Below are 12437 nucleotides of genomic sequence, written 5' to 3' on the forward strand. Positions count from 1 at the left end.
GGTGCCTATAGTAGCAGTGGGGGGATAATAGCCTCTGGGAAGGGACTGGGGCTGTGCGATAGCAGGTATAGTAGGGAGAGATGGTGCCTATAGTAGCAGTGGGGGGGTAATAGCCTCTGGGAAGGGACTGGGGCTGTGGGATAGCAGGTATAGTAGGGAGAGATGGTGCCTATAGTAGCAGTGGGGGGATAATAGCCTCTGGGAAGGGACTGGGGCTGTGGGATAGCAGGTATAGTAGGGAGAGATGGTGTCTATAGTAACAGTGGGGGGATAATAGCCTCTGGGAAGGGACTGGGGCTGTGGGATAGCAGGTATAGTAGGGAGAGATGGTGCCTATAGTAGCAGTGGGGGGGATAATAGCCTCTGGGAAGGGACTGGGGCTGTGGGATAGCAGGTATAGTAGGGAGAGATGGTGCCTATAGTAGCAGTGGGGGGATAATAGCCTCTGGGAAGGGACTGGGGCTGTGGGATAGCAGGTATAGTAGGGAGAGATGGTGCCTATAGTAGCAGTGGGGGGATAATAGCCTCTGGGATGGGACTCCTTGTTGTATACCAATATCCTTTGTTTTATTATACAGGTTCTATCCAGTCACTCTCTTCAATACATTCATGGGTCCTTTATCCCCAATTTCATTAAGGCATTAGTTAGCTAAGAACTTCTCCGTCTTCTCCTGGTACTGAAGCCTTTCTCTACCTCTGGCTCTTAAGCATCCTCCCCACCCCAATAAGGGCAACCCAAAACCATGCGCTTCTCCCCCTTTTATAGACTATCCGTGCTACCGCTTGGCCAACATACTTTGTGGATACTTTGTGCATTGCACTCTATGGGGAGGGGTAATTGAATGTGTGGAGGGGGGGCAGGAGGAATGGGGCCAGCCTGTAGAGAGGTGAAAACTGGAGGAGACTTGGGGAGCAGGACACAAATTGTATGGGAAACAGACGCTCAATAAGTCCCAGAATTTATCACTTCAACAAGGAACAAAGAGATAAAGGGGTAAAATGACTGTGCAGGTCTAAGGCTTGGGTAATACATTTGCCCCTGGCTACCTAGTGTAGATAATAAAGACTTACACCCCAAGACAGACCTGTCCGAGGTGGGACACCACTGCCCCTTTATTGGATCTATAGCCCCAATTTGTGTCCCCAATATAGATAGGCCTGAGGAGGCAGGGTGGAGTAAGAGTAATGGCAAAAGGCAGTAATGGGTTAATACATATTTTACTTTACTGGTGTTACTGGTCCTTTAACAACAAAACTCCAGTCCCCTTTCACTATCTGACCAACAAAAACCCCACCCTCTACCAACCCCTCGACCAGTTTTTCTGCTTTGACAAGCAAAAAGGCTAGACTGAAGCTCAGCCACTTGTCCTATATACAGTGTAACCCCCAGGGAGGTGCAGTAAGGATCTGATCGCTTACACCAACCATGGCACTGCACAAAGACTCCTACGTTGAGCTGAATGATGGGCACAAAATGCCAGTGATTGGATTTGGCACCTACGCCCCTCCAAAGGTAAGTGGTCATTTTTGGCAGGGGCATTGCCAGGGCTAAACAGCAACCACTATGGGCATATGGGCACTCAAGTAAAAAATGCTTTATTCAAAGCTACCGGGCTGTCCATAGAGCTGATAGGTCTCAAGGCATAATATCCTGTGCAGGTGCCCATAATTTCAGTTTTATTATACTACTATTCCCAGTATCCCCTACTAGGCTACGACTGGACTAATACAGTGCTTTAGAAAAGCCAGATATTGACATAACCTTTGTCACTGCTCGTTGTCCCACTGCCCAGCTACTCTGGAATGATTGTTTCTCTGTGGCTTATAATGTTATTATATCCCCAGTTCCCCAAGAGTTTGGCAGAGGAGGGCACCAAAGTGGCCATTGACGTTGGATACCGCCATATTGACTGCGCTTTTCTCTATGGGAATGAGGAGGAGGTTGGACGGGCGATCAGGGCAAAGATTGCGGATGGTACCGTGAAGAGGGAGGACGTGTTCTACACTGGGAAGGTAACCAAGAAACTCACCATGATTAACTGGGTGGGAATGGGCTCCGCCACTCTCCCCCCATACATATGTGCATATACTTGACCCCTGTATTTTACCCATCAGCTCTGGTCCACGTCCCATACCCCCGAGAGGGTCCGGCCAGCCCTGGAGAAATCCCTGAAAGACCTTCAGTTGGATTACATGGATCTGTTCATCATCCATATGCCCATGGAGTTCAAGGTAAGTTTAGTATGGGGACTGCTGCCTATAATGCTACATACTATACAGAATGGGGTATAGGTGAAGAATACTTTCACAGAGCTGCAGAACTGTACAGGTTTTGAATCTGCTGCCTATAAGATCCCATTAAAGAATTTTAGTCCCACCCACTGCTGGAATTATATACTTCCTGTCCCTCTGTAGAATATCCCTCTGTAATATTCCATGAGAGTGTTCTAGCCCCACCCACTGCTGGAATTATATACTTCCTGTCCCTCCCTCTGTAATATTCCATGAGAGTGTTCTAGTCCCACCCACTGCTGGAATTATATACTTCCTGTCCCTCCCTCTGTAAACTGCAGTGAGAGTGTTTTAGTCCCACCCACTGCTGGAATTATATACTTCCTGCCCCTCCCTCTGTAAGCTTCCATGAGAGTGTTCTAGTCCCACCCACTGCTGGAATTATATACTTCCTGCCCCTCCCTCTGTAAGCTGCCATGAGAGTGTTCTAGTCCCACCCACTGCTGGAATTATATACTTCCTGTCCCTCCCTCTGTAAACTGCAGTGAGAGTGTTTTAGTCCCACCCACTGCTGGAATTATATACTTCCTGCCCCTCCCTCTGTAAGCTTCCATGAGAGTGTTCTAGTCCCACCCACTGCTGGAATTATATACTTCCTGTCCCTCCCTCTGTAAACTGCAGTGAGAGTGTTTTAGTCCCACCCACTGCTGGAATTATATACTTCCTGCCCCTCCCTCTGTAAGCTGCCATGAGAGTGTTCTAGTCCCACCCACTGCTGGAATTATATACTTCCTGTCCCTCCCTCTGTAATATTCCATGAGAGTGTTCTAGTCCCACCCACTGCTGGAATTATATACTTCCTGTCCCTCCCTCTGTAAGCTGCCATGAGAGTGTTCTAGTCCCACTCACTGCTGGAATTATATACTTCCTGCCCCTCCCTCTGTAAGCTTCCATCAGTGTGTTCTAGTCCCACCCACTGCTGGAATTATATACTTCCTGTCCCTCCCTCTGTAAACTGCAGTGAGAGTGTTTTAGTCCCACCCACTGCTGGAATTATATACTTCCTGCCCCTCCCTCTGTAAGCTTCCATGAGAGTGTTCTAGTCCCACCCACTGCTGGAATTATATACTTCCTGCCCCTCCCTCTGTAAGCTGCCATGAGAGTGTTCTAGTCCCACCCACTGCTGGAATTATATACTTCCTGTCCCTCCCTCTGTAAACTGCAGTGAGAGTGTTTTAGTCCCACCCACTGCTGGAATTATATACTTCCTGTCCCTCCCTCTGTAAACTGCAGTGAGAGTGTTTTAGTCCCACCCACTGCTGGAGTTATATACTTCCTGCCCCTCCCTCTGTAAGCTTCCATGAGAGTGTTCTAGTCCCACCCACTGCTGGAATTATATACTTCCTGTCCCTCCCTCTGTAAACTGCAGTGAGAGTGTTTTAGTCCCACCCACTGCTGGAATTATATACTTCCTGCCCCTCCCTCTGTAAGCTTCCATGAGAGTGTTCTAGTCCCACCCACTGCTGGAATTATATACTTCCTGTCCCTCCCTCTGTAGACTGCAGTGAGAGTGTTTTAGTCCCACCCACTGCTGGAATTATATACTTCCTGCCCCTCCCTCTGTAAGCTGCCATGAGAGTGTTCTAGTCCCACCCACTGCTGGAATTATATACTTCCTGTCCCTCCCTCTGTAATATTCCATGAGAGTGTTCTAGTCCCACCCACTGCTGGAATTATATACTTCCTGTCCCTCCCTCTGTAAGCTGCCATGAGAGTGTTCTAGTCCCACCCACTGCTGGAATTATATACTTCCTGCCCCTCCCTCTGTAAGCTTCCATCAGTGTGTTCTAGTCCCACCCACTGCTGGAATTATATACTTCCTGCCCCTCCCTCTGTAAGCTGCCATGAGAGTGTTCTAGTCCCACCCACTGCTGGAATTATATACTTCCTGTCCCTCCCTCTGTAAACTGCAGTGAGAGTGCTTTAGTCCCACCCACTGCTGGAATTATATACTTCCTGCCCCTCCCTCTGTAAGCTTCCATGAGAGTGTTCTAGTCCCACCCACTGCTGGAATTATATACTTCCTGTCCCTCCCTCTGTAAACTGCAGTGAGAGTGTTTTAGTCCCACCCACTGCTGGAATTATATACTTCCTGCCCCTCCCTCTGTAAGCTTCCATGAGAGTGTTCTAGTCCCACCCACTGCTGGAATTATATACTTCCTGTCCCTCCCTCTGTAAACTGCAGTGAGAGTGTTTTAGTCCCACTGTCACGGTCGGAACCCCAAAACCCCAGTTCCGAAGGGCCTGGTCTCGGCTCATGCTTCTGCCTATAACCGCCGCCTTTCACGTCGGGAGGAGCCCTTCGCTACTCGGATGCCGCCAGGTCTTACAGTGAGGGGCCCAAGGAAAGAGTTCTGAGCAGGCAAGGGGACCAGAACCGTTCTAAAGGGGGAATGGGCACAAGAGGACACAGTCGGAGGACAGGCCGGGGTCAGCAACATTCAGAGAGTAAAGTACCAAATCAGAGTCCAAAAGGGTAGTCAGAGGTCAGGCCGGGGTCAACAACAATAAGGCAGCGTGGTACCAAACAGAATCCGGAAGAGTAGTCAAAATTCAGGCAAAGGTCGGTTCAGGCAGCAGCACAGGAAGGTCAAGGACAGGCAGGGGTCAAAACAGATCAGCAGAACAGGAATAACACACCCAGGAACTCACAGGAGGAAAACCTACGTTGGGCAATGATTTTGCTCTAAGAACAGCTTTAAATATTAGAATCTCGCGCCAAAATGACGTCACACGCAGCGCAACGCGGAAGAAGGAAAGTGCGCATGCGCGCGCAGCACAGGAGAGAAGGCGCATGCGCAGATGCGAGCGCACGTCAAAAAGGTGACAGACGTGCGCGCGCGCGTAAGAGAACCGGAGGGCGGGCGTCCCCGCCGGGCCCCTAGACCACCAGGTACCCTTACACCCACCCACTGCTGGAATTATATGCTTCCTGCCCCTCCCTCTGTAAGCTGCCATCAGAGTGTTCTAGTCCCACCCACTGCTGGAATTATATACTTCCTGTCCCTCCCTCTGTAAACTGCAGTGAGAGTGTTTTAGTCCCACCCACTGCTGCAATTATATGCTTCCTGCCCCTCCCTCTGTAAACTGCCATGAGAGTGTTCTAGTCCCACCCACTGCTGGAATTATACACTTCCTGTCCCTCCCTCTGTAAGTTCCCATTAAAGCATTCCAGCCCCACCCACTGCTGGAATTATATACTTCCTGCCCCTCCCTCTGTAAGTTCCCATTAAAGCATTCTAGTCCCACCCACTGCTGGAATTATATACTTCCTGTCCCTCCCTCTGTAAGCTGCCATGAGAGTGTTCTAGTCCCACCCACTGCTGGAATTATATACTTCCTGTCCCTCCCTCTGTAAACTGCCATGAGAGTGTTCTAGTCCCACCACTGCTGGAATTATATACTTCCTGCCCCTCCCTCTGTAAGCTTCCAACAGTGTGTTCTAGTCCCACCCACTGCTGGAATTATATACTTCCTGTCCCTCCCTCTGTAAACTGCAGTGAGAGTGTTTTAGTCCCACCCACTGCTGGAATTATATGCTTCCTGCCCCTCCCTCTGTAAGCTGCCATGAGAGTGTTCTAGTCCCACCCACTGCTGGAATTATATACTTCCTGCCCCTCCCTCTGTAAGCTTCCAACAGTGTGTTCTAGTCCCACCCACTGCTGGAATTATATACTTCCTGTCCCTCCCTCTGTAAACTGCAGTGAGAGTGTTTTAGTCCCACCCACTGCTGGAATTATATGCTTCCTGCCCCTCCCTCTGTAAGCTGCCATGAGAGTGTTCTAGTCCCACCCACTGCTGGAATTATATACTTCCTGTCTCTCCCTCTGTAAGCTGCCATCAGAGTGTTTTAGTCCCACCCACTGCTGGAATTATGTACTTCCTGTCCCTCCCTCTGTAAACTGCCATCAGAGTGTTCTAGTCCCACCCACTGCTGGAATTATATACTTCCTGTACCTCCCTCTGTAAGCTGCCATTGGAGTGTTCTAGTCCCAGCCACTGCTGGAATTATAAATATATATATATATTACTTAGTTCATTGGGCATGGGCCAACACATAAAATGGGTCCAAAATGGAAAAAGAAGGCCCTCAGATGCAAGGCCACGCCCCGTATCCACCCATTCCCTGCCCCTTTGTGACCCGTGAATCACGTTTTTCCATTTTGGGCCCCCCTCTACAGCACCCTCTGTATCCCTCTGTGTGGCCCTGAAGGGAAAGACATTTCTTGTTAATATTTAATCTACATACTAGAAGCCAGGAATAAACTCCAGAGTACATTTTCATAGGACCAATCAGATTTCTGCTCTCATTAGTCTTGCTGCAGTTGCCTGACCAGTTCTAACTGCCGATTGGTTGCTGTGAGTTTTACACTGGATACCGTTCCCTAAATGCCCCCCCGAGGCAGTCTGATTTGTGACTGTATGAAATAGTATGAAAATATCATTTTTTTTCTTGTTTACGTTTAAGCCTGGAGATGATCTCTTTCCGGCGGATGAAAATGGGAAATTTATTTACCATAACACGGACCTTAGAGATACATGGAAGGTAGGACTCTGCCCGGGGGGGGGGTTCTGGCTTGTCCGGGGCATTAGTGAAGGGCAAAGAGATTTCTATGTGAGTATTTTTTTCCCATCAGGCTCTGGAAAAGTGCAAAGACGCAGGGCTGGTCAGATCCATCGGGGTGTCCAATTTTAACCACAAGCAGCTGGAGCTGATCCTCAATATGCCTGGGCTGAAATATAAACCCGTCTGTAACCAGGTAAATCTGCTCGGTATTTTACTCTCACTAAGGGGGAGGGGCATCAGTAAAAATCCCGAACCCTGTCTCCGCCCACTTGCCCTGTCTCCGCCCACTGTAGGTGGAATGCCACGTCTACCTGAATCAGAGCAAACTGCTGGAGTTCTGCAAGTCCAAGGACATCGTGTTGGTGGGATACAGCGTATTGGGGTCCAGCAGGGATGAGCGATGGTAAGGCTTTTTTTTTTCATCATTATCATCATTATGATAACTTTCTACATTTTGTAAAATGTACCCCTAACTAGCAGGTAAATCACTAGCTAGATTTACCTGCAATGTACTTGCCAGTATATTTGTTAAGCCCTACCTCCCCTGACCCTCCCCACTGCCAATCACCCTTTATCCCCATGGGCCACCCTCGGCACCACCTATAACCCCACCCATATGCCTACCCCATCCATCTTTCCCTCCACCAAGCCCACCCTTTCCCCACCCCTTACATCATTGCCCCACCCCAAAATGTCAACATGACCCGCCTCCAACCCAAAGGCCGGCACTATTGACCACTAGTGATGGGCGAAAATGTTTTGCCACGCATGGACAAAAGAGTAGCCGTGGACGACAAAAGAATAGCTGCGGACGACAAAAGAATAGCCTCGCGACAAAAGAATAGCCGCAGAGGACAAAAGAATAGCCGCGGACAACAAAAGAATAGCCTCACAACAAAAGAATAGCCGCGAGCGACAAAAAAATAGCCGCGGGCGACAAAAAAATAGCTGCGGGCGACAAAAGAATAGCAACGGGCGACAAAAGAATAGCCGCGGCCCACAAAAGAATAGCCGCGGATGACAAAAGAACAGCCTTGCGACAAAAGAATAGCCGCGGGCGACAAAAGAATAGCCGCGGGCGACAAAAGAATAGCCTCGCAACAAAAGAACAGCCGCGGGCGACAAAAGAACAGCTGCGTGACAAAAGAATAGCTGCAGCCGACAAAAGAATAGCCGCGGGCAACAAAAGAATAGCCGCGGGTGACAATTTTTTTTGACGTGCGACATTTTCGCCATTTCGCAAATCTTTTGACTAGTCCAAGAAAAGTAGGTGGACATTATCCCATCTTTCCCATTTACTTTAGGATAGAAGCGAGCACTCCTGTGCTCCTGGAAGACCCTGCGCTCACTGAGATCGCTAAGAAGCACAACCGGACCCCCGCTCAGGTAGCAATGCGGTACCACCTCCAGCGAGGAGTCGTTGTCCTTGCAAAGAGCTTCACCCCAGCCAGGATCCAGCAGAACTTCCAGGTAACAGAAGATTATTGTTAATGGGACATCATATTCCTAATTGTTTTCAATTAAAGGGACAGTGACATGTTTTGAATAATCTCAGGGGTGGGGCCTATGTCCCAGAGGCTCAGGGAAGCGGATTGGTTAACAACCCCATTAATACTCTTTTGGTCTTTTTTAACTACTGTTTCAGGTTTTTGACTTTCAGCTGGACGCGGAAGACATGAGAAGCATCGATGGGCTGAACAGAAACATGCGTTACATCGACACTTCCAGGTAATGTTCCGCCCCTTTATTCTGTAGAACCTTCCCACATGTTATTTTACTACAGTAAGTACCAAAAAGAGTAGCTCAACGTCAGCAGAACAATGGGAAGGGAGCAAGATAGCAGCTCCCAGTAGGTATCAGAATAGCACTCAATAGTAAGAAATCCAAGTCCGGCTTGGGACTCCTCCGGTTACATGGGAGTAGGAGAAACAATAGGTTAGCTGAAAGCAGTTCAAATGTGTAGCGCTAGCTGAAAGCTCAGACTCAGGCACACTTTACTGCTGCGCTGCAAGTTGGAGTGATAGCCCCCCCCCCTCCCCCCCAGCAGCCGATCAGTAGAACAATGGGAAGGGAGCAAGATAGCAGCTCCCAGTAGGTATCAGAATAGCACTCAATAGTAAGAAATCCAAGTCCGGCTTGGGACTCCTCCAGTTACATGGGAGTAAGAATCTCATACTAATGGTGCAACTGTTCTTTCTTAGATGGTCGGACCACCCGAAATATCCGTACAGTGAGGAATACTGATTGGTTCCTGACTCTTCCACTGACAGATACAGCCGTCTTTGCAATGAGCAGAAGATCCACATTTGTTACTGCCCCCTCCTCTCCCCATTGCCTCCATATTAGACAATAAAGTATTGAATTAGTCTCCAAAATCTTGGTTATATTTGATGTATCGATCCGGCTGCTGAATTCATTCTATGCTTGGTTTCAGTGCTCTGTTTTTTTTCTCTTATTTCTTTGTTATTATGTCTTTTGCCTCCGCACAGATTAATAAACACAATGCTGCCCCACTGCGCCCCCTAGTTGCTGAAAAACATAATAGATGCACTAAAATTCACCAAAGATAATTCTACTGACCAGAAACTTCATTATAAATGCAAAAGAATTCACCAATGAGAATGCTGATTCCCAGCACTGTGTCGGCCATCTTGCTGGTACCTTACATATAGAGATAATGATGGCATTTTCCCGTCATTATATGGCACAGGAATCAGACATGGGGATAAAGGGACAGACTTGTTCAGTGCTGGGAAACTGTGCTTATTGCTCCTTCCTTACTCTCACCTTCTTCTTCCACTTCGTCACTTGCAGTCATTCTCCCTGTTGATCCAGTAAAACAAAAAACAAGTCTGTCCACAGAAAGTTATTTATGTTTAAAAGCTGTCAAGTATATCTTATCTACCAGATAGAAGAGCTCCCTCATACAGAGCTGCGCCTGGGGCACCTTTGTACAGTGAATGCAGAGGGTGAAAGTTGAATGTTCTGCAAACTGTCCCTACGGACTGTACTGTCTGCAGGGAGACTCCCTTCCCCCCCTAACTGGCCTTCAGGCTGGGCCCCCTTAGCCCATAACAAGGTTACAGATATATAGAAACATTGGGGTAACAGTCACCCCGCTATAGTTCCAGGGGTACCCAGGGCACAAATAAACACTCACCCCAAATCCCCCCCTAACTGGCCTTCAGGCTGGGCCCCCTTAGCCCATAACAAGGTTACAGATATATAGAAACATTGGGGTAACAGTCACCCTGCTATAGTTCCAGGGGTACCCAGGGCACAAATAAGCACTCACCCCAAATCCCCCCCTAACTGGCCTTCAGGCTGGGCCCCCTTAGCCCATAACAAGGTTACAGATATATAGAAACATTGGGGTAACAGTCACCCTGCTATAGTTCCAGGGGTACCCAGGGCACAAATAAGCACTCACCCCAAATCCCCCCTAACTGGCCTTCAGGCTGGGCCCCCTTAGCCCATAACAAGGTTACAGATATATAGAAACATTGGGGTAACAGTCACCCCGCTATAGTTCCAGGGGTACCCAGGGCACAAATAAGCACTCACCCCAAATCCCCCTAACTGGCCTTCAGGCTGGGCCCCCTTAGCCATAACAAGGTTACAGATATATAGAAACATTGGGGTAACAGTCACCCTGCTATAGTTTCAGGGGTACCCAGGGCACAAATAAGCACTCACCCTAAATCCCCCCCTAACTGGCCTTCAGGCTGGGCCCCCTTAGCCCATAACAAGGTTACAGATATATAGAAACATTGGGGTAACAGTCACCCCGCTATAGTTCCAGGGGTACCCAGGGCACAAATAAGCACTCACCCCAAATCCCCCCTAACTGGCCTTCAGGCTGGGCCCCCTTAGCCCATAACAAGGTTACAGATATATAGAAACATTGGGGTAACAGTCACCCCGCTATAGTTCCAGGGGTACCCAGGGCACAAATAAGCACTCACCCCAAATCCCCCCTAACTGGCCTTCAGGCTGGGCCCCCTTAGCCCATAACAAGGTTACAGATATATAGAAACATTGGGGTAACAGTCACCCTGCTATAGTTCCAGGGGTACCCAGGGCACAAATAAGCACTCACCCCAAATCTCCCCCTAACTAGCCTTCAGGCTGGGCCCCCTTAGCCCATAACAAGGTTACAGATATATAGAAACATTGGGTAACAGTCACCCCGCTATAGTTCCAGGGGTACCCAGGGCACAAATAAGCACTCACCCCAAATCCCCCCCTAACTGGCCTTCAGGCTGGGCCCCCTTAGCCCATAACAAGGTTACAGATATATAGAAACATTGGGGTAACAGTCACCCCGCTATAGTTCCAGGGGTACCCAGGGCACAAATAAGCACTCACCCCAAATCCCCCCCTAACTGGCCTTCAGGCTGGGCCCCCTTAGCCCATAACAAGGTTACAGATATATAGAAACATTGGGGTAACAGTCACCCCGCTATAGTTCCAGGGGTACCCAGGGCACAAATAAGCACTCACCCCAAATCCCCCCCTAACTGGCCTTCAGGCTGGGCCCCTTTAGGGTGAGACTCAAGAGCCTTAAAGGTGTATGCACCCGGATCAGTTAGTAATTTTAGACTACTGAATGAATGGATAATCAGAGTAAAAATAAAGTAAGACAGGATGTTGTTATGATTCCAGAAAACATTCTCTATCTCCCCCTGGAACAGAGGAGGAAGAGGCCTGCACAAACCTGTATATACAGATGCTCCCAGAGGAGCTGCATCTGGGAACACAAGGGGCGGAGCTAAACTTGGCTTTAAGCAATATGTAACTCCTATGAAGGGAAGGGAGAGAGCAGTCCAAGCGTTGGAGGGGAAGGATCGCTCACAGTAGCCATGGCGCTGCACAAAGACTCCTGCGTTGAGCTCAGCGATGGGCACAAAATGCCAGTGCTTGGGTTTGGCACCTACGCCCCCCAGAAGGTGAGTGCTCTGTACTGGCAGGGGCATTGCCAGGCTGGTATGGCAAAATATCCCATTATTTATAATGCATTCTGCAGCTCTCTCAAACAGCCTTCAACATAAATCTTGAAGGAATCAGGCACCATTAAAGGGACACTATCCTTTATTCTACATTTTTTCTTTTAAAGTAAGTACAGGTATGGGATCCCTTATCAGGAAACCCATTATCCAGGAAGTTTCGAATTATAGAAAGGCCATCTCCCATAGACTCCATTATAAGCAAATAATTCAAATTTTTAAAAATGATTGACTGTACTTGATCCCAACTAAGATATAATTACCCCTTATTGGGGCAGAACAGCCCTATTGGGTTTATTTAATGGTTAAATGATTCCCTTTTCTCTGTAATAATAAAACAGTACCTGTACTTGATCCCAACTAAGATATAATTACCCCTTATTGGGGCAAAAGAATCCTATTGAGTTTATTGAATATTTAAATTATGTTTAGTAGACTTAAATTTTTGAGATCCAAATTACGGAAAGATCCCTTATACGGAAAACCCCAGGTCCCGAGCATTCTGGATAACAGGTCCCATACCTGTACATGTACAACAGTTGCCCCAGGGACTGGTCCGATTGCCATCTTGG

General features: G+C 48.3%; 2 protein-coding genes across 3 annotated transcripts in view; both read left to right on the top strand.

The window, feature by feature from the left end:
- Positions 1-12437, top strand: part of akr1c8p (aldo-keto reductase family 1, member C8, pseudogene) — a 44367-nt gene that overhangs the window by 24552 nt on the left and 7378 nt on the right. Inside the window, exon 1 of one of the 2 annotated variants that reach the window (XM_031897829.1) lies at positions 11660-11808. Coding sequence (XP_031753689.1) covers positions 11722-11808 — 87 coding nt within the window. The 5' untranslated portion in view covers positions 11660-11721. 2 annotated transcript variants of the gene reach the window in all.
- On the top strand, positions 1384-9372 carry akr1c3 (aldo-keto reductase family 1, member C3). Its single transcript, NM_001078713.1, has 9 exons — positions 1384-1513; positions 1846-2013; positions 2116-2232; positions 6761-6838; positions 6930-7052; positions 7153-7262; positions 8164-8329; positions 8505-8587; positions 9061-9372. Exons 1-9 carry the CDS (start codon positions 1427-1429, stop codon positions 9101-9103), a joined length of 975 nt encoding a protein of 324 aa, NP_001072181.1. The 5' UTR covers positions 1384-1426; the 3' UTR covers positions 9104-9372.

Source organism: Xenopus tropicalis, chromosome 3, assembly GCF_000004195.4.
Source record: "Xenopus tropicalis strain Nigerian chromosome 3, UCB_Xtro_10.0, whole genome shotgun sequence".
In the NCBI taxonomy this organism is placed as follows: Eukaryota; Metazoa; Chordata; class Amphibia; order Anura; family Pipidae; genus Xenopus; species Xenopus tropicalis.